The 19,203-nt window shown below is 56.3% G+C and overlaps 6 protein-coding genes across 6 annotated transcripts; 3 read left to right on the forward strand and 3 right to left on the reverse strand.

Moving 5' to 3' along the window:
• Window positions 1–246: 246 nt before the first annotated feature.
• On the forward strand, window positions 247–2,251 carry ColSpa_07716 (zinc finger protein klf1; the record flags this gene model as incomplete). The annotated part of the gene is made up of 4 exons (XM_049273928.1): window positions 247–379; window positions 480–1,467; window positions 1,520–1,935; window positions 2,001–2,251. The coding sequence occupies 4 exons, from the start codon at window positions 247–249 to the stop codon at window positions 2,249–2,251; spliced, it is 1,788 nt and encodes a 595-aa protein (XP_049129885.1).
• A 575-nt stretch (window positions 2,252–2,826) lies between these two features.
• On the reverse strand, window positions 2,827–3,232 carry ColSpa_07717 (uncharacterized protein; the record flags this gene model as incomplete). The annotated part of the gene is made up of 2 exons (XM_049273929.1): window positions 2,827–3,155; window positions 3,187–3,232. 2 exons carry the CDS (start codon window positions 3,230–3,232, stop codon window positions 2,827–2,829), a joined length of 375 nt encoding a protein of 124 aa, XP_049129886.1.
• Window positions 3,233–4,010: 778 nt separating this feature from the next.
• ColSpa_07718 (two-component system protein A) lies at window positions 4,011–5,141 on the forward strand (the record flags this gene model as incomplete). The annotated part of the gene is made up of 3 exons (XM_049273930.1): window positions 4,011–4,052; window positions 4,102–4,683; window positions 4,746–5,141. The coding sequence occupies 3 exons, from the start codon at window positions 4,011–4,013 to the stop codon at window positions 5,139–5,141; spliced, it is 1,020 nt and encodes a 339-aa protein (XP_049129887.1).
• A 365-nt stretch (window positions 5,142–5,506) lies between these two features.
• On the reverse strand, window positions 5,507–6,852 carry ColSpa_07719 (succinyl-CoA--L-malate CoA-transferase beta subunit; the record flags this gene model as incomplete). Its single annotated transcript, XM_049273931.1, has 5 exons — window positions 5,507–5,660; window positions 5,741–6,200; window positions 6,349–6,534; window positions 6,672–6,719; window positions 6,792–6,852. The coding sequence occupies 5 exons, from the start codon at window positions 6,850–6,852 to the stop codon at window positions 5,507–5,509; spliced, it is 909 nt and encodes a 302-aa protein (XP_049129888.1).
• A 2,157-nt stretch (window positions 6,853–9,009) lies between these two features.
• ColSpa_07720 (putative E3 ubiquitin protein ligase) lies at window positions 9,010–11,361 on the reverse strand (the record flags this gene model as incomplete). Its single annotated transcript, XM_049273932.1, has 2 exons — window positions 9,010–10,767; window positions 10,834–11,361. 2 exons carry the CDS (start codon window positions 11,359–11,361, stop codon window positions 9,010–9,012), a joined length of 2,286 nt encoding a protein of 761 aa, XP_049129889.1.
• A 6,177-nt stretch (window positions 11,362–17,538) lies between these two features.
• On the forward strand, window positions 17,539–19,011 carry ColSpa_07721 (tether containing UBX domain for glut4; the record flags this gene model as incomplete). The annotated part of the gene is made up of 2 exons (XM_049273933.1): window positions 17,539–17,635; window positions 17,690–19,011. 2 exons carry the CDS (start codon window positions 17,539–17,541, stop codon window positions 19,009–19,011), a joined length of 1,419 nt encoding a protein of 472 aa, XP_049129890.1.
• Between the last annotated feature and the right edge of the window lie 192 nt (window positions 19,012–19,203).

Below are 19,203 nucleotides of genomic sequence, written 5' to 3' on the forward strand. Positions count from 1 at the left end.
TGTAGATGCTTCGTATCAACAGACTTTGCTCGCCGACCAGTTCTATGAAAACGGTTGGTCACTATTCTTTGAATGATTTTTCGGCTATGAAAGCTGATACGGAAAGTTTCAGGCAATCAAGATGCTGTGGGATTCGACGCTCACTTCAGAGAGTTTGCCAACTTTCTCGACGGTGTCGGTCTGCCGGCGGAATGGAGTCCCTACTTCCATGGTCCCGATCGAGACAATGAAGTGGCTGACTCGACGATGAGAGAATCAAGAGAAGGCACTGCTACACCTGGTGCCCGTAACAGCAGGACTCGTCCGGGAACCCCATTCAGTTCATGGCTACCATCAGCCCCTACAGGCAATCGCATATCCGAGACCCTGCCAGATACAAGTAAGTCGGGAAGACGAACAGCACGAAACCGAGCTCTAGCTGACTGTCCATCAAGACCCCCGGCCCGTTGATACTGAGTCGCAGCCGTACCGTATTTCAGACGAGCAGCGGTTCCGTCTCAATACTTCCATTGAGACATTCCGAGACATCCTCGATCCGGACTTCAAGTTCCCTTCCCGCCATGCTCTCACCCGCTACCTAACGTCCTTCTTCGAAGGCTTTCACTCGCACATGCCGTTCATACATACCCCAACATGGCGGATATCCGAGCACTCTGTTGAGGTCATTCTCGGCCTCGCCGCCGTTGGTGCTCAGTACTGTTTTGAGCATCGCATGTCCGAAAGGCTCTTTCATGCCGGCAAGGTCATCCTGTTGGAGAGACTCGTGCATGAGTCTGAAAAGCCCGGGCATAGAACCGGCTCATCCCTCAACCTGCACAGCGTGTCGCCCCAACGTCGCGAATCAAGGGGCGTTCAAGAGAGAGACTGGGGCGCGTGGGAGCCTATCGAGACAGTGCGAGCCCTGATCGCTCTCATGGGCTATGCTACCTGGGAACCCAAGGTATCGTTAGTGCAAGAAGCGTTTGTTTTACAAGCGCTGCTGGCGCAGGTCCTCCGTGAAGTCGGCCTGCATGAAGAGAACGAGCCGGAACTCGCCGCAGAAAAGACAACGCCGCAAGCCACTTGGCATGCCTGGGTGCGAAAAGAGTCCATACGTCGGGCGAAGCTTATTGCCTTCTCATTCATGCACACCCACAGCATCGCGTACAACGTGTATCCTGTTCTGCGTAGCAACGAGGTCGGTCTTCGGCTACCGTGTTCGACTGGAGAATGGAAGGCCCAAACTGCATGTCAGTGGCAAAGTGCTTGCCGTGAAACTGGCAAGCAACAGCTCTTCTTCCAGGATGCCCTATCGTTGCTTTTGAGGAACACGGACGGCACGGCACCCGTCGATCCCATCCCGACACCTCTGGGCAATTACATACTTCTGCACGGCCTGCTCCAGAGGATATATATCGTCCGGGATCTGTCGCTGCCAGTGATGGATCACTCGGCGTCTTTGCCGAGCGAGGAGGTTGACAAGCTTGAGTGAGTTTGTCCAGTCGTCATCAACCGGGAAGCACTAACCTTTGCGATACAGACGCGCACTCCGGTCGTGGACTGCAGGCTGGCAACAGGCTCCGGAATCGAGTCTTGATCCAAATAACGAGAACGGGCCCATCCCCTTCACATCCAGCTCTTTGCTTGGTCTAGCATACGTGCGCATCTACCTTCACCTCGGTCCATATCGGCTGCTTGAGACGCGGGATCCCGCTCGCATCGCGAAAGCCATCAGTCGGTCTCCCGCGGTGGAACGCAGCAGCGGCGTCATCACTGCGCTTTTGTACACAGCTCACATGCTCAGCATTCCCGTCAGGCTTGGCGTCGATCGTGTTGCTCGCAGTCAAGCGTTCTTCTGGAGCGTCCGGCACTCGCTCTCGGGCCTCGAGTGTGCCGTCTTGCTCAGCAAGTGGCTTTCGTCGCTCACCGCGTCGACGGCCTCAACACCGCTAAGTGGTAAGTCGGCGGTCATATTAGATCGCTTGGCGTTGAGGAGCCACTTTAATAACCAAAAACTACAGATAGCGAAGACAGAATACTGCATTGGGTCCGGTGTATCGTGGAAGAGGCGTACGATGTTGTCGACTTTGAGGACGATGAGACCGAAACGCCGACAGATCGGGATCCCGCCTCGCTGAGCCTGGCGGTCCTCAAGATTTGGGCGCACTTCTTCAAGAGCAATACGCAATGGCCGTTTATTAACATCATAGGGAAGAGCTTGGAGAAATACCGGGAGCTTCTTATGCGCAGCAGACTGCCCCAAATTCCTTGATGTCACCAGGTACATATGCACAAGGCATTGGTGCCAATCCGGCGAGGTGATAGGCGCCGAGACAAGTCACACGAGCAAGAGCTGCAGGTTGTAGCTCAGCTTGGACGACCAAACAAATGTGATATCGCTAATCACACAGGGTCTGACGCCAAAACGGTGTTGCTGAGGAGCAAGCTGACAGCCGATGCCGTTTCGAGCACTCAATGTTGACAGGCAATGATCATTTTTGATCCACCAGTGGCCAAGTCAGATTTTAGGTGACTGATTGCGGCATGGGCGACAACCTGGCACCCTGATCTTGAGACAAGCTAGGGTCAAGGCAGACTACTTGAACGAAGGGGCATCCCGACATTTGAGTCTTCCAGGTGAAACAGGCTGATATCACTTTTGTCTGGCACCGTTGAGTCTCGGACCGTCATGGCTACTCCCGAAGACAGGGCTCGCAATGCCGGCCCTCCAAAGGTCTTATGCGTCGGCATGCTCCGCACGGGTACGAACTCACTCGCGGCGGCCATTTCGGAACTGGGCTTCAAGCATGTTTTTCACGGTCTCGATTCCCGGCAAAAGCCAAGCCACTAGGCCTTCTTCGAGAAAGCTGCCATCGCAACCTGGCCGGAGGTAAATTTCAAGGGCCAGTCTCCTGCCCCAAAGTGTTTACTCGACGAGACTGGGACGAGCTCTTTGGGGTGTACGATGCGGTGACAGATCTGTCCTGCTTCTGGGCGGTGGAACTCGTCGACGCGTACTCCGATGCCAAGGTCATTCTTACGGAACGCGACTTTGTCAAATGGTTCGCGAGCTTCGACAGCGAGGTGCTCCAGCCCCTCTTCGGGCCAAGGGTCGATCTTTTCCTGAAAGGGGTGGGTCTGGTCATTGGAAACCGGGCGGGACGCAATGCAGAAGACTGTCAGCGGCTTCTTTGGCAGTGCGTGTACTTTTGAAGAGCTTCGTCGCAGAGCCCCCGAAGTCTTTCACCGGCATAGCGAGCGGATCAAAGCTCACGTGGCGGCGGAGAGGCTCTTGGTGTATCACGTCGGCAAGGATGGATGGCAGCCGCTCTGCAAGTTTCTCGATAAGGACGTGCCCGAAGGGAGGGATTTTCCTCGCGTCAACGATCGGGATTCGCATCAAAAAGACGATAAAGAGCTTCGCAAAGCAACCATGATTCAGCCAGCGAAGGTGACCTCGCCCTATGTTGTCTCCGTTGCGTTGGCGTGGGTGGTATACATCTACTGTGGGCAGGGTAGTCAGTTGTGAACCGCATGAGATGGGTACCCTTTGTACGGGTCTCGATTGATGTCGAAGGTTTGAAGAACTCTAACTTGATGACAGTCCAAGTAGAGAGCCAGATTGCAATTATGTTGCGATGTCCGTATCCGTCATGTTGTTAATCTTGGTGCTGTGGTAGCGACCTGAACATCAATGTGCTGCACAGCCAAGACGAAATTGCTTATGTAACAAGGCAATGGCGGAAGCCCGCCCAATGCGGCGGGCAGCTGTGTCCCGGCAACGCAACTGCGCCTGCCCCGCCATCGTCCCCTCCCCCATCCATTGAATCCCCACCCAACAACGGTGTGAGCTGACGTAGCGGCGCCGTGTTTCGAGCTTCAACTTCCAGGCTGCCATTCTCAACGCACTCGCCCTACCCAGGCGGCATAGGATACATATAGCAATCGTCTTCCTCGCTCTATATCTCTCATTCACCTCAGCAGTCCGATTGCATCCTCGTGTAGCTGGTCCGCACCCCCAGGCCGCCAGCATGCAGTCTGGCATCTCCGGCACGTCGTCCCATAGCGCCATTGTGTTTGACATCTCCCGTCCGGCAATGCTAACTTGAAATAGCCTCCCAGGAGCTCGTCTCCCAGTTCAACACCCTCCTGTCCTCCGACGACCAGTTCGGACTCCTCGTCACGATCGACTCAGAGACCCTCCAACCCGTCCAGTTCCTGTCCAAGGCCTCGCCCTCGGCCTCCTTTGACGACAACCTTGACTCCCTCCAACCTCATCTCAAGCCCAATGAAGCCCTTTACGCCCTCCTCCGCCGTCACGACACGGCTCCCCACCTCACTGCCGTGACCTACGTGCCCGACTCCGCCAAGGTTCGCCAGAAGATGCTCTTCGCCTCTACCCGTCTGACCCTCGTCCGCAAGCTCGGCTCCGAGCACTTCCGCGAGTCCATCTTCGCCACGACCCCCGAGGAGCTCTCCGCCAAAGGATTCGCCAAGCACGATGCCCATACGGAGCTCGAGGCCCCCCTGACCGAGGAGGAGCGCAGCCTCGGCGCCGTCAAGCAGGCCGAGCAGGAGGCGAGCACTGGCACCGGGACTAGGGAGATCCACCTGAGCAAGACCCTGGCCATGCCCGTTGCCGAGGATGCTCTTGCGGCCCTGAAGGAGTTGTCGTCCGAGGGCGGCAAGGTCCTGGTGATGCTGGTACGCACCTGCTCTATCCCCTTTGTCGTTGGATATAGGAACCTAACCGAGCTTGTCCGCAGAAAATCAACCCCGAAAAGGAATCTGTCGAGCTCGTCCCGTCGAGCGAGAGCCCCTCCTCCATCAGCGAACTCACCCAGGTCATCTCGCCCACCGAGCCGCGCTTCACCTTTTACCGCTTCACCCACACCCACAACGGCGCCGAGTCGAGCCCCCTGCTCTTCATCTACACTTGCCCGGTGACCCCCGGCAACAAGTCGATCAAGAACCGCATGCTGTACCCGCTCATGAAGCGCGCCGTCCTCGAGGTCGCATCCTCCGAGGCTGGGCTGACGCTCGACAAGAAGTTTGAGGTTGAGGAGCCAAGCGAGGTCACCGAAGAGTCGGTCCTCTCGGAGCTGCACCCCAAGGTGACGGCCAGACAAGGATTCAGCAGACCCAAGCGGCCCGGTCGGTAGATAACATGCATGACATGACGTTTGTTGCTGCGGGAGTCATGGTTAAAGAAGGCCAATTTGAATTAAGCGCGCGCAGAGGCGTTGGGTTACACTCCCGAGCCTGTAGATCGGGCTGATGATAGACAAAAGAATCCCATTCGCAATGCAGTACCAGTTTATGGACGATGCGCATTATCGGCGTATCTATAACCTTGCATAGTCACCACCACCACCACCCAAACTGACCCCCGTTGCCAATCTTTGAGTCACGACAGCCGCCCTCCGGCAGCATGCAGATTATAGACCCTGGTATCTTGCTAAAGACAACAGACAGCCGCCACCGGAAACCAACAGCTGTTTCCGAAAACCGACAACCTCTCCCCTGCTCACTCCTCAAAATTGCCCCCAGTGAAGGCGAGGTTGCTCCTCTCGAGCTTCTCCTTGAGGAACTCGTAGACGGTAAAGGTCACGGCCTGACCGGGCGCGACACGCATGATGCGCGGCGTGATGCCCTTGTAGAACGCGTGGAACCCCTCTTGCCTGTCCCCAGACCGTCAGTGTCGCTTCTCCCTTTCCCCCAAATCCGAAACAGCGCTCGACAGGGGGGTGGCCGGACTTACTTGAACATGTCGCTCGAAATCTTTGCGATGCGGCTCCAGGCGCTCGTGCCGTACTCGGCGGGCGTCTTCTGCAGCCGCGTCTTGATGGTGTCGATGGGCGCATTGCTCAGGGGGCCCATGGCGCCGCTGACGAGGCCGATAAAGGTCGTCTGCCATCCCGGCAGCGTGGTGCCCTGGAACTCGGGCTGGTACTTCTTGAGTGCCTCCTTGAAGTACGAGTAGGCCGTGAAGTTGACGGCCTGGTTGCTGCCCTGGCGCAGCGCCGTCAGCGACACGCCGCGGTACAGCGCGCCGAAGCCTTCCTCCTTGACGACCGTGTAGAGCGCGTGCGCCGCGTTGCGGTACTTTGGTATGTCGAGCGGGTCGGCCATGCTGTGGTGCTGCGCCTGGAGGCGGATCTTGATGACCTCCATCGGCGTCACGACGGCGACGGCCTCGGTCACGCCGGCCGCGAGACCGGCTGTTTTTTGCGCAAGAAGACTCGGTCAGCGTCTCTCTCGTCCCCCTTCGGTGTAAGTGCGATCAAAATCGAGGTAGGTGACTCACCCATGAACGTCGCCTGGCCGCTGACGATTCCCGTCTGCTTGTCCGCCAATGCCTGCTTGTACCCTCGAAACTCGTGAACCGGATGGCCATCTTGGGCACGATGCCCGTCAGCACGGCGCCGAGCCCCTTGTACAGGCCTAGCGGCGTCTCCTTCTTGACGATCTCGACACCCGTTTTGATGAAGCCGCGCTTGGGCGCGCCGGGCTGCCTCGCGCGCCGCGACAGCTGCATTCGCACCTTGATCGTGTCTGCGGAGGGGAGGTGCGTTAGCCCCCGTGTCAATTGACTGCGTTCTGCAAGGCTCATGCGCGGGCGCGGCCGCAATCGCACGCGCGAAGGGAGAGCAAGTCTGCAGTCTGCAGCATGCACGCGGGTAGGGTCTTACCGAGGGGGTGACATGCCAGCGCCTCCATCATGCCGGCACCTCCTCCAGCTGTCGGGTGGTATTAGTCGCAATCCGCACAGCTCGTCACCGTCGAGCGACGATGTTGAGGTCGGTACATACCAATGAGGTTCGTGGCCGCCGAGGTCGGCGTCTTGCCGTCTTGCCTCACCTTGGACGCCATGGTTTACGAGGATACGGGGATGTATTGTGGTCGAGGCAACAGAAGACAGAAGAGAGAAAGGCTTGCGCCGGTGTCTACAAAGCAACAAAGCAAAAGGTGTTCTTCTTGTCCTGTTTACAATGGGCGGTGCTTCACAGTAAAGTAAACAGAGGGAAGGGGGAGAGAGGGTATCATGTAGATCACAAGGAGAGGGAAGGGAAGCATGGGAAGAAGCCGGGACAGAAGAAGAAGATTCGGAACAAAGTCGTCGGGCAGCTACAAAGCAAACATCCTCGGCGCCGATGATGAAAGCCACGGCAGAGCGGGCAACCACCATCCATATAAGAAAGGTGGCGTGTGGGAGGGGGAGAGGGGAGGGGGGTGGTAGTTCGCTCTAGGTCAAGGCACAAGCCAGAATAGAACCAAGACCCCGTCCAAGCATTGGATGAGGCAGATGACTCAAGGTTCGGCCCCCGAGCATGAGGTGTGTGTAAGGCGTTCCGTCCTGGGGCGCGTGTATGCCATTGCGCGAAAAGCATGAGGAGCCAGCAGCGCGGAGAGGGCAAGGAAAGGAAGGGGGAGAAAAGCATATGAGGAGAAAGGGCCCCTTTCATCCGCGGCACATCGCGACAAAGGTCATACACCAGGGCACCAGGACACCAGCAGACCACCGCCGGCGCCAGGGGTCTCGGTAGACAGGGGCGCTCGGGGGGGCGTGTACGGATAGACTTTGTTCGACGTCTTCCACGCAGTGGCCGTGGAAAGAGGGAAGACGAGAACCGCCATAGACATACGGATGCGCGTGTGAGTGACGCCGCGCAGCACGGGACCGACGTCTGAGTGGCTCAAACCATCGGAATCTTCAGACGTCTGTAGCGGGTTGCGACAAGATTGACTGACCATCCCGATTCGGCGGAACGGAGGACGGGGGGGAAGGGGCGTGTGGAGAGAGAGAGAGGAAGACCACCGCAAGCGTACGCTAGAACACTGTCAGTACAAGTCTTGGTGCTTTGCCCTTTTTCCCACCCCTTTGCAAGACGAGTAGGTATGCGAAAACCCCTGACTGCCGCTGCCATTGCTGTTGCTGAGTGACCCAATTGGCTTCGAGCGAAGCGTCGCACTGGACGAAAGGAGCTGCGTGCACACCAGTTGCTGGATCCAGAGTCATGCTGTGACTCCCCTCGTCTTCTCCAAGGAACCAAGATGCTGCTGCTTCCTCTCGGCCTGTGACAATCGCTTCCCCCAAGAACGGGCGATCGAGTGACGTAGCAATGAACCCCGGTTCCAACGCGGCATGCTGCGGCAGAGCCACTTGCAGCTTTGCCGACCCCAAGCCGAGCTTGTGATTTTGCGGGGGAGACGACGACGCTCCCCTTTCTCCCACTTGTGGGCTCTGGAGCCTCCAGAGCGAGAGTGTGGGGATCGGACACTTCCGCCCTTCCGACTGGCCAGATTCATTCGTCAGAAATTGCCGAGGTTCGGGGGCCGGTCCTGGGCGCGCTCTTCACCTCTCACCCCCATCCGGTCCTCATATAGTAAGTACCTAGTGGACGCTCATCCACCTCCCACCGAGAGACTGGCAGAGGGTGTGCCTGAGACACAAGCATAAATGAACCTCTTTCGGACATCTTAGCCACCTTCTCTCCGCAGGCACCGCCTCATGGCTCACGTCACCCGATGGAGGGACGATGCGGGAAGGGAAAGTAGCCTGAACCCAGTGCTGACTTGCGGCGCCGGCATCAGACGAAAAAGTCACGAGTGAGTGAGGCTGACGGCGCAACCACACGTGTGTGAGACAGAAGCATGTGATAACAGTGTTACGAGTCGTAGGTTTTGTAGTAGATTAAATGGGGCCTCATGATATATCCTATACTTGGATAGCGTGCCGCTACTTTTTCGGATTCCCATCCAATTGCCTTTTTTCCATCAGCGGAATAACCTGACGCCTTAAAACGCCACCCCATAGGTTGGCTTATTCTTGCCCCCTAGCCCCCATAGTCCCCGAGGACGTCTAAATACTCTGAACAAGAAGAGATGGCTAGTAGTTGCTTTTCCGCTGTGCAACGGTGTCCGTCTCTCGTAAAAATCGCCGTTGGGGAATCATTGCGCCAAACACCTGTCAAATGAAACAGAAAAAGAAAGAAAGAAATATCCCAATGAAAGATCCGATCACGGGTTCTATGCAGGAGTGCCGCACTCTTCGAGGAGCGGGCCATCTGCCTCAAAACTGTAGAGGCGTACTTCACCATCTTCGCTCCCGCTGGCCATACGGCTGTCGGTGAGGCCGACGCAGGTGACAGGGCCAGAGTGGCCGGTGAAGGTGCGCTCACACTTGCCGCTTTTGGGCTCCCAGACCTTGACCATGGAGTCGTTGGCGCCGGTGACGATGCGCAGAGTGTCGCCAACAAGGCCCCAGATGCCCTCGACGTGGCCGAACATGGTGCGGAGACACTTGCCGGTGTGGATGTTCCACACCTTGACGGTGTTGTCAAGACCGGCGGTAAGCATGTAGCGGGGCGGCAGTTGCCGGGTGGAGTCCGAAGAAAAGGCGCAGCCGAACGACGTCCGGTCGTCCTCCGCGGTCACCGAGTCGCCGCCGAAAGAGGACCCGAGGATCGACGCCACATTGGCTCCGGCCGTCGGAGTTGTGCTCCGGCCGCTGTTAACCGACGCATTGTCGTCGCCCTCGAGCGCCTCCTCGTCCGGTTCGAAGTCCTCCGGCATCAGCAGAATCTGCTGCACTTGGCCCATGTGGCCCTCGAAGGTCTTGATGCATGTCTTGTTCCGTAGGTCCCAGAGGCGGACGGTGCAATCGTCCGAGGCTGAGAAGAGCGTCTGCGAGCCCGGGTCTAGTCGTACGTGGTTGACCCAGTCCTCGTGACCGCGGAGGCAGAATGTTTCCTTGCTGTCAAAGTTGAAGATCTTGATCGACTTGTCGATGGAGCCCGATGCCAGGTACTTTCCGTCAAAATCGACCGTAATGACGCCTTCGGTGTGGCAACGGAGAGTGCTAATGCAGTCACCCGTCTGCCAGTTCCAAACCTTGACTGTGTGGTCCAGGCTGCCGCTGAAAAGCTTGTTGCCAACAAACTTGAGGGTGCGGATGCCCATGGTGTGACCGCTGAGAGTGCGGATCTCCTCCCCTGTCTCGACATTCCAGATCTTGATCTTGGCATCGTATGACCCCGTGGCGAGGATCTCGTCGTCGAACTGCAGGCAGGTCACGCCATTGTCGTGGCCCTTGAAGGTCTTGATGTGGCATCTACCATACTTCCAGTTGAAGCCGACCTTGAAACGGTCGCGGTAGACGCTCTTCCAGGGTCGGATGAGGCGTTCTCGCTCCTTCTCGGCTCCGGTCTTGGGCGCCATCGGCTCGCCGACGTCGCTCAGGCAGGTCCGCTTCCTGCTATCGTCGAGCACGACAAGCTCACGCTTCTTGTTGATGTTGGGCGACGACGCTGTCGCAACCTTGTCGACCTGCTCCACTACCTCGACAGGCGCGACCTCCCGTAGACTTCTGGCCTCGGCAAGCTCCTTCTGCTTATTCCAGTCTCGTAGTCTCTTTCGCTCGAGGAGAGGCAGGCCGAACCCGCACTTGGTACACTTGCGGTCAATGTGTTGCTCGCACATGCGGTGCCACACAACGTCGTCGTCGGCGAGGTCCCGCCACCTCCTGCTCACCTGGGCGGCCTTGCAGAGGGAGACGGTGTCGAGGTAGCCCAGCACCTTGTACGAGATCTCGGTCGGGAGCGCAGCCATGAAGTCGATCTTGAGCTGCTCATGGACTTCGCGGGAGACGGTGGACAGCTGGGGGAAGCAGCATTGTGTGATGATGCCCTGCAGCATCAGGTCGCGGTGCTTGGCGGGGGCGGCGGAGAAGAGGGACCAGACGTGGGTGATGGCTTGTTGGTCGGCGGAGGGGAGCTTATCGAGTTCCTGTGCGGGAGACGTGTCAGCACGGAGTCGAAGGGGCCCGTGGGCATCACGACAAGGCGGGCTTACGCTCTGGATCAAGACCATCTTGGACTCGTCGGCGGCGCGACGACACTTTGCGTCGGGGCGGTGACGGTAGCAGAACTTGCTGTTGGCGTCTCTGTTCTGGTTGAGGCTGTTGCTGTCGTTCTGTACGTCGGGCTTGCCAATGGGAGCGTAGATGCCGGGGATGTGTTCCCTGAGGAAGGGGGTGACGGTCTGGCCGACCAGCTGGGTGGGCATGTTCGCGGGGAATTTTGAGACGTCTCCGTCGTCGGGTCTCCTTCTGTCGCAGTTGTCTCTTGATGGATGGTTCGCCGTGGTCACATTGTCGGGGAGAGAAGCGGCGGTGGAGTCAGAGGTAGCGACGGTAGAGGGAGCGGCAGAAGCGGTGAAGGTCGGTGTGCTGTTGAAGTAGTCGGATGAGGCAGATGTCGAGGCTTGATCGTCATGGCGGTGACTGGGCGACGACGGGTTCAGGTTGCCGTCCAAACCCAGGTCCATGTTTAGGCTCAGGCTCCGGGGATCCGGGAAGGTTGACGTGCTTGCGAGGTCCATGGCCGCAATATGTTTCAGCAAGCAATGGAAGCAAAGCAGAGTACAGCAAATAAGGAACGGGGGGTGAATGGTGTCAAACCATCCGGGGCGAGACGACGGGGCGGGCGTGCTTGGTGTTACCCGTGTAGGGAGGTACAAACGACACAGCCTACAAGCGAGCGACAGGAAGCGCAGTCCCGTCGACGAGACGCAGAGACAGACAGACGGCGGGTACGGAGAGGGAGGGCCGGGGTAAGGAGTCGTGTGTACAGTGACAGTGTAGTGACAGTCGAGGGCCGGAGGGCTGTTTTGGGTGAGGGTGAGGCGAGAGGACCTGGCGATGGCGTGCGAGCCAGGGGAAAGTCGATTCGCGTACCGGTTGTACGATTACGGTGGCTGCAAGAGGATTGGCGTCCGTGGTCTCTTTCTGTGCTTGGGTTGCGTTGCTTGGGCAGCTGCTTCAAATAGGATAGACAAGATGGGAGCCCCAGACGATCCACAGGAACGAGGTCCGACTGGCTCGGAGGGTTTGATTTGTGTGGAATTCGAGCAAGGGCACGCAATCGTAGTGCGGGTTGTCGAAGTGAGTGAGCGTCGTGCGCGGGCAGGCAGGCGGGCGTGTGTTTGTGTTGAGACTCGAGCAGGTTTTGGCAGGAGGTTGAGCCCCTTGGTGATTCGTCGGCGGAGCACGGACGGGCGATGTTCGTTGCTTTTTGCTTTTTGTCGTTATCCTTGGGCCCGGTTGCGATATTGCGCTGGCAGGCCGCCAAAGGTTTGGTCCCAAGCAAAAGGGATTCGCGGGGGGCGTGGGTGTACGGCAAGGTTTGGAACGACTTGCGAGAGGGAAGTTAGTCGTCAAGGAAGTGCGCCGTCGTGCAGGCCCGTCTTGGTTTTAGGTGCCGGCGGTGTCGTGATGGGGGGAGGGTATCTAGTAATATGGACTTGGTATCTGGTATCCCGTATCTGATGTCTTCTCTCCTTGTGTCTGGTTCGTCCGAGAGAGGAAAGAAGAGTAGGGACGGGAAGGGACCCGAGGTACTTATTCGCGGGTTGTTGTGCGGTGACGGCCAGGAGGAGAGAGATTTGGGAGACGAGGAACCTGCTGGGAAGGGACAAGTGCAAAGCCGGGCGACCAGGGGGTTTCTTGGGGATAGAGTCAGTCGGTTGGTGTCGAAAACGAAAGGAGTGCAACTTTGCCAGATGAGCAAGCATAACATAGCATAGCACGAGAGGCTCGGGATGGGCGTCAAGAGGTTCGCAAAGACGGAGCCCAAACCAAAGAGGCGGTTTGGGTGCTTTGGGGCGAAAATGGCGTTATCGCTGGGAATTATTGTGAGCACGCCGCCGCCCCCATGGTCCGTGTGTATGTGTGTGTGTGCGTTGTGTCGTGTCTGTCGTGGCCGTGGTCACTGGGCCCCCCAGAGGTTCCACCCGTCGACGGCGGTTCCCAGGGGTCCAAAATGCGCCAGCCCGTAGTCGGGGACCCGCTAAGGCGTGCTCTGCGGTCCACTTAAATGCCAGCGACAGCCAGCGGCAGGGCTGCGACGGCGGGTGTCGCTCACCGTCCCCTGGCGGCTGGGTGCTGCTGATTGCTGCTGCGCTGAGGGATGGGCGGCAACGGACGGGTCTCGCTGCACCGTCGCCGATAGCCGGACCCGCCGATTGTGTGGGGGGACGCAACTCCGACAAGCGAAACTAGGTACTGCGATTACCTAAGATACCTACGTACCGTCCAGGCCTGCCACCGCCGTCAGGGCTGCGCGCGTGTCCGTCGACTATTTCCAACGGGGTAGGTACCTCGCCTATGCAGTACGTACTGGCGCCTTCTCTTCCCCGCGATGCACCTCAGAGCTAGTCATGCTGCCAAGCGGTGCACTACCTGTAGTGCAGTACACCCAAGCACACCTACCTACCTAGGTAGGTATATGCCTACCTACTGCTGTACAAAGTACAGTTCATTAGGTACAGTCATGGACGGAGGAGGTGTATGTATGGTTTGTGAGGCCCCTTCAGACAGACAGACGGGCCATCCTTCTGTCGTCCATCGTCTGCCATTGTTTCCCCCGTTCCACCACGGCAAATGACGCTTGAGCCTCAAGTGTGGCCACAGTATCTCACTGGTGAACTGAACAACGCCATCCATCGCGGGTGCGCTGGTCGCTGATCGTTGATCGTTCGCCAGACAAACATTTCAGTCGGTTCCTCAGAGTGCGCAAACTCGCCCTCAGTCTCGGCTGCCAACAAGCCTGCAAACACTACCGGCAACTGCAACCCGTGAGTCTCGCGTGGAGCTCGGCTTACCTAACAGCAATGTTTGGCCATGCACTAATCCACGGTCAGGTGTTCTCGATCCTCCTTTTTTCTCCTACCTCTGCCCAGTTCCGTTACGTTTTGGACCCAGATTAGCTCACCGCGGCCACCTCTCGCGCAGTTTCTCTCTCGTCATCTCCTGGGTCCGCCTGAATCAGCGAACCTGGAAGCGACGGAAAGAATTTTCTTTGGCCTCGCTCCCACTTTCGTCAGCATAAAACTTGCGATACTTCAAATCTTGATCTCGTCATTTTTCTGCGGATACCCTCGTTGCCCACGAGGCATGACAAGAAAAGAACGGGGGAGCAAACGAGGAGGGGGCCCTCCATGAACCATGATGACTGTGTGTGTGTGTGTGCTCCAGACTCTGTGCCGCACCGAGTACCGACGATGAGGTTAAGGCCGACGCCTATGTCGCCATCCTGGCTGCCAATCTCCCCAATCGGGATGAGCTAACGCGAGCCTGCGATGGCGTCATTTTCTCAGCCCACGGGGTTCGCAACTCGCTTCGACGGGCGCTGCAAGCACATCATTCTTCGAGAACGAGAACGACATTTTGCGCCTTCGATACTGGAGCCCCCCCCTCTTCGGCACTTGCTCCCTTAAATCCTAACGCTTCCCACAATTCCTGTCGACTATCGCCGTTCGCCTCCCCAGTGTCCAGTTTTCTGCTCTCATCGGTCATCAGTGCTCCTAGGTTCGACCCAATTCGGATGAGGTAAGCATCCTTAATTGTCATCGGGGATCGTTTAAGAGTCAGAGCTACGGTAGGACTGGACTGGGCCTGGATCAACGACTCGACATTCCAACCAAACTGGACCACCACGCACCACCCACGTTCCTCTCGGGTCTCCACCGCCGTTAGACTTCTTCTCTTTCTTTTTTTCCCTTTTTTTTCAATCAAAGACCTTCAATGCTACCGGGCCTGGCGAAAACGCAACTGACCATTGGCCAATTCACCCACTCCGAGATCTTCTCCGGCCATGACTGCGGCCTGCAATCCAGCCAACCAGACGTCCGACCGACAGCCGCACTGGAGCCCGATGACCCACCTGACCCAGGATGCCACCAGCTCCAACCCTTCACCGAGGAGGAAGCTCTCTATCCATCCATATCTATTGATCCTGCCTCATCGAGCGTTGGACTGGGATGACGCTGTCCATGATAAGAGCGACCGATCACGCAATACCTTCAGTTTCCCCTGAGGGATAATTTTCAATGTCTCACTGATAACACTTTTGGCCCAGCCTAAACGTCCTTGCGATTATGTCTCAGCATCTGAGTTCAGCTCCTGGATGGGATGACACCAGTTGCACACAAACACCACAGGGATCCATGATAACCGTATCGTTTGCGGGGCGAACCAGTAGACATCAGCAAGCGCACAACCTCTTTTGGTGGTGAGGTTACTCAGCATCCCCGTTCCGCGACGTATTGAACAACGTCGCGCCGCTCGTCTGTCGCCCGGCTGAATGCAGAAGCGCCACCAACCCTTTACTGACAACCAAATGCCAATCCTCTTCGCACCTCGCCCAACCGCCTGACACATGGAAACCAGCCATAGGGCCGCCCAGGACTTGGCTGAGTGATCTGCGCCTTTGGGTCTCGATAAATGTGCTCGAATTCAGCATGATACAGCCGCAGTTGACCATCCGCCCAGGCTACCCCTCCTACTGTGCAGGAACCACGTTTCCGCCTGGTTCGAACTGGGCGGGTATGGTTTTCCTACTTCCTAGCGGGGACATTGCCATGTGATGTGGATGGTGTCCAAGCTTGTGTGATTCTGACTTCTGCATAGTCTCGTTCTTATTCTCCAATGACATTATTGAGCTGGGCGCAGTTGAGGATGTGCATCACACTATCATGCCATCGTGCTTTTTAGCAGTCCGTTTTGGTACACTAGCTTCGAGCTGCTAGACTCTATGCCTTTGAAACACGCGGCTTAGTGGCGGAGCTTGACTTTTGACAGCGCGGCCGGCATCAAATTGCAACAAGTCTCGGCCTTTGACCATAACAAATGCATCTGGGGCTGGACTAGTCTTGAGAGGATGTTCTCCGTCATGTAGGAGCTGAAGTCCTCGAGTCTAGCATGGCCTTGTTCGTCGAAGCAAATGAAGTCACCGGCTCTGTCTAGAAATCGGCCATGGAAACCTGGCATCAGCTACACGGTTATCCTCGTGTAGATGGATGGCAATGCTTCATATGTAATGGCGTGTCAATACATTTGTGATAGATGATATTGAGGCTTGAGACTGGCAACTGAATGCCCCTCCTATTGACGAAGACAGCCATGCTTCTTGGTAATGCTGTTGCTTGACATTTCGACTGTTATGGCTAAACATGCGATATCACTAAAGAACAATGTGACTGCTTGGCCTGGATCAAATTCGGTTGGAGCATCACAACAATCTCTAATTAGATTATAGAGGCAGTTCAAACTCACATATTTTCTTTGCATCTCGCAATCTAAAACTACGTAAAACCAATTAAGTTGGTAATTGGCCTACGATTTCGACAGGAATAGCTGTTTGTCCAGCTGGTTCGATTATAGTCCTCTGCTGGTCAACATCAGCCGGATACCTTGTTACCGGACAACAAGCTAGTCTTGTTGAGATAATGACCCAGTCGATATGGCCTACATACTTCTCTTGATGCTCTAGTAGTTTGAGTTCAAAGTTCACACAGGCAATGCCTAAGTCATCTCAGCCGTTCCATTGTAGGCCATCAGTTCAGCGTTGTCGCCCAACCAGCCCGCTTCCTATATCGAAGTCTTATCATGCTAACTACTCCTTATCTTTCCTGGGCTTATCTTGTCTCTATCCTGGCTAATGGAAGCAGCAAATCCTCTGAATGCAATGCCATCGTTACTTTACTTCGAAAAAGGGTCCTCAGCTTGATACTCTTAATACTAGCTGAGGCACGGTCCATGTTTCAAGCAGACAGAGTACCGTCATCTTTGCAATCTTAATTTCTTTAGAGAGCTCGACGGGGTAAGTGTCCTCGTCACAGTCTGATTAATCATTGGAATGATCGAACTGAGTGCCACGCCGTCTTTCCTAATCGCTTCACAGAAATGTCCATGTGCATGTTGCTTCTCGTATTCAAAGACGAAGCTAGTTCCAGGGAGGGGGAGTAAGCAAAAGACTCATGCTTCGTTTCCTTTTATATAATCACCTTACTGTAACTAGGTATTCAATAATTTCTTAGAGTCCGGACAGCTGATGTCTCTTACCAAAATTAACAGATATGCCAGACTTCAACTCCCTCAAAGGGCAGTAGTCAGCTGCTAAGAAGTGTGCAATCGCATATACAGTCATGGCGAAGAATGGAATATCATCGATGAACAACACTGACATGACAGGTCTGATTGGAAACCCCCCATATCTACGCAACGTCCCGTATCATCCACCCTCGCCATGGGGTCCCTCCTGAACTCTCCATATGGCCGCTTCTTGTAGAGGTCAGCCAGACACCATAAACTTGCTTTCCTCGTGTGCTTGCCGCCGAGCCGGCTTCTATCCGACAGTACCACCGGCTCTGGACGGCTTGGGGATCATCATCGCCGACAGCCGTTGTTATCGCATGTTGTGATTCGCCGCGATGCATGCCAAGCACTTGGCTATGTAAGCCGCCAGACTTCAAGCATCTCTGCTCCACGGGACTGGAGGGAGTTGCATGCTCCCGCCCGCTTTAACAGAAATATTACGCAGCTTGAAGACATGATACCCCTCATGGAAACGGACCCGGCGGGTAATGAGCGACGTGCAGTTACTGGGGAGGGAATACTAAAAGTCCCGTTTCGCATGTCAATGGCTCGCCGGATCTTGCGCCTTCGTCTTCTCAAAAAATACCCGATACGATTACACGCTTGAAAGAGCTGAAAGAATCATGCTTAGCAAGACTGCACTGATTGGGAGCTTTCTGGCTGGTTCAGCAGTTGCCGAGACTGTGCACGGTGTTCTCGTCTTTAGCCGCCATGGAGATAGTAAGTTCAAAGCACATCTAACAACTCCACGTGGGAAACTGACTTTGTATCAAGGGACAACCAAGCACTACGGTGCTCAATCTTTGACCAGTCTTGGAGCGCAACAATGCTTCGAGGTAGGAAGCGACTATCGTAGCCGCTATCTAGAGTCAAACTCGCCTCGCCGCATCCTTGACATCTCCGAGGACAAGTACGTCTCGTCTCAAGTATACGCCAGTGCTCCGGACCAAGGCATCCTCTTGAACACGGCCACGGCATTTCTCCAAGGCCTCTACCCCCCCTTGGTCGACCTCAACGTCCAGATAGCGACGTCCACTCTCAACAACGGCAGCACAAGCACCAGTCCCCTCAATGGCTACCAGTACGTCCTCTTGCACGGCGAGAACTCCAACTCCCCAGACACCATCTGGATCAAAGGCGACGATGGATGTCCAGCCAATGCTGCAGCCTATAAATCCTTTGAGGCTAGCCAGGAGTTTCAAACCCGTGTCGCGGCAACCAAGGACTTTTATGCCGGCTTTTACGACGTTCTGGAAAGCGTCTACGACTACAAGCCTGAGAACATGACCTACAAGAATGCCTATGACATCTTCGACCTCGTCAATGTAGCCCGCATCCACAACAGCACTTCCTTGGCCCGCAATGTCACGGACGAAGAGCTCCTCCAGCTGAGGACCCTGGCTGACAGCGCCGAGTTCGGATACAACTTCAACGCCTCTCAGTCGGACCGATCGATCCATGCGAGGACCCTCACCGCCGGCATCCTCGCCCAGCTGAACCAAACTGTTGCGTCTGAGGGCAAGCTCAAGTTTTCCCTCCTGTCGGGTAGCTACGATACGTTCCTCGCCTTCTTTGGTCTGACTGATCTCATCGCCGTTTCGGATGACTTTTACGGTCTGCCCGACTACGCCTCGACTATGGCGTTTGAGCTTGTTAGCGACGACGCTACTGCATTTCCCGCCGATGTCGACGCCGATCTCCGCGTCCGGTTCCTCTTCCAGAACGGCACGTCCGGCGAGCTGATAACGTTTCCCCTCTTCGGCACCGGGGAGGAGACCATCTTGTGGCCTCGCTTCGTCAGCGAGATGCAGGAGCGCGCCATCAGCACCGTCGAGGAGTGGTGCAGCGCCTGTTCTAGCCTTGTGTCGTTCTGTGCCGCTTACCAAGACGAGGCAACTGGCTCAGGCACCAACAGCAGCCGAGGCATGTCGAATGCTGTTGCCGGTGTCATCGGTGCCGCGGTTACGCTCGGTGTAGTTGCACTTGCCGGCGGAATTGCACTCTTTTACTTGAAGAGGCGCCGTTCAACAGCTGTCGCTGCTGTCCATGGAACCGCAGCCGAAAAATCCAGCCTGCACAGTGAGAAGAGTGTCTGAAGAATGACATACCAATTCAGGGGCCGGGGATGCCGTAGTTACAACGGATAAATGCGCCTACGTTTTCTCACGATGCAATGACAGCGAAACAATGCAAAGAGTTCTCCTTTCCTGGGTCCAGGATCTACGTCTCGTGTGACGACCCCTCACAGGGTCATGCTTGCAATGGTCTGCTGTCAAGGTTGCGGCAGC

This window comes from Colletotrichum spaethianum (assembly GCF_022836535.1).
Source record: "Colletotrichum spaethianum MAFF 239500 DNA, contig20, whole genome shotgun sequence".
In the NCBI taxonomy this organism is placed as follows: Eukaryota; Fungi; Ascomycota; class Sordariomycetes; order Glomerellales; family Glomerellaceae; genus Colletotrichum; species Colletotrichum spaethianum.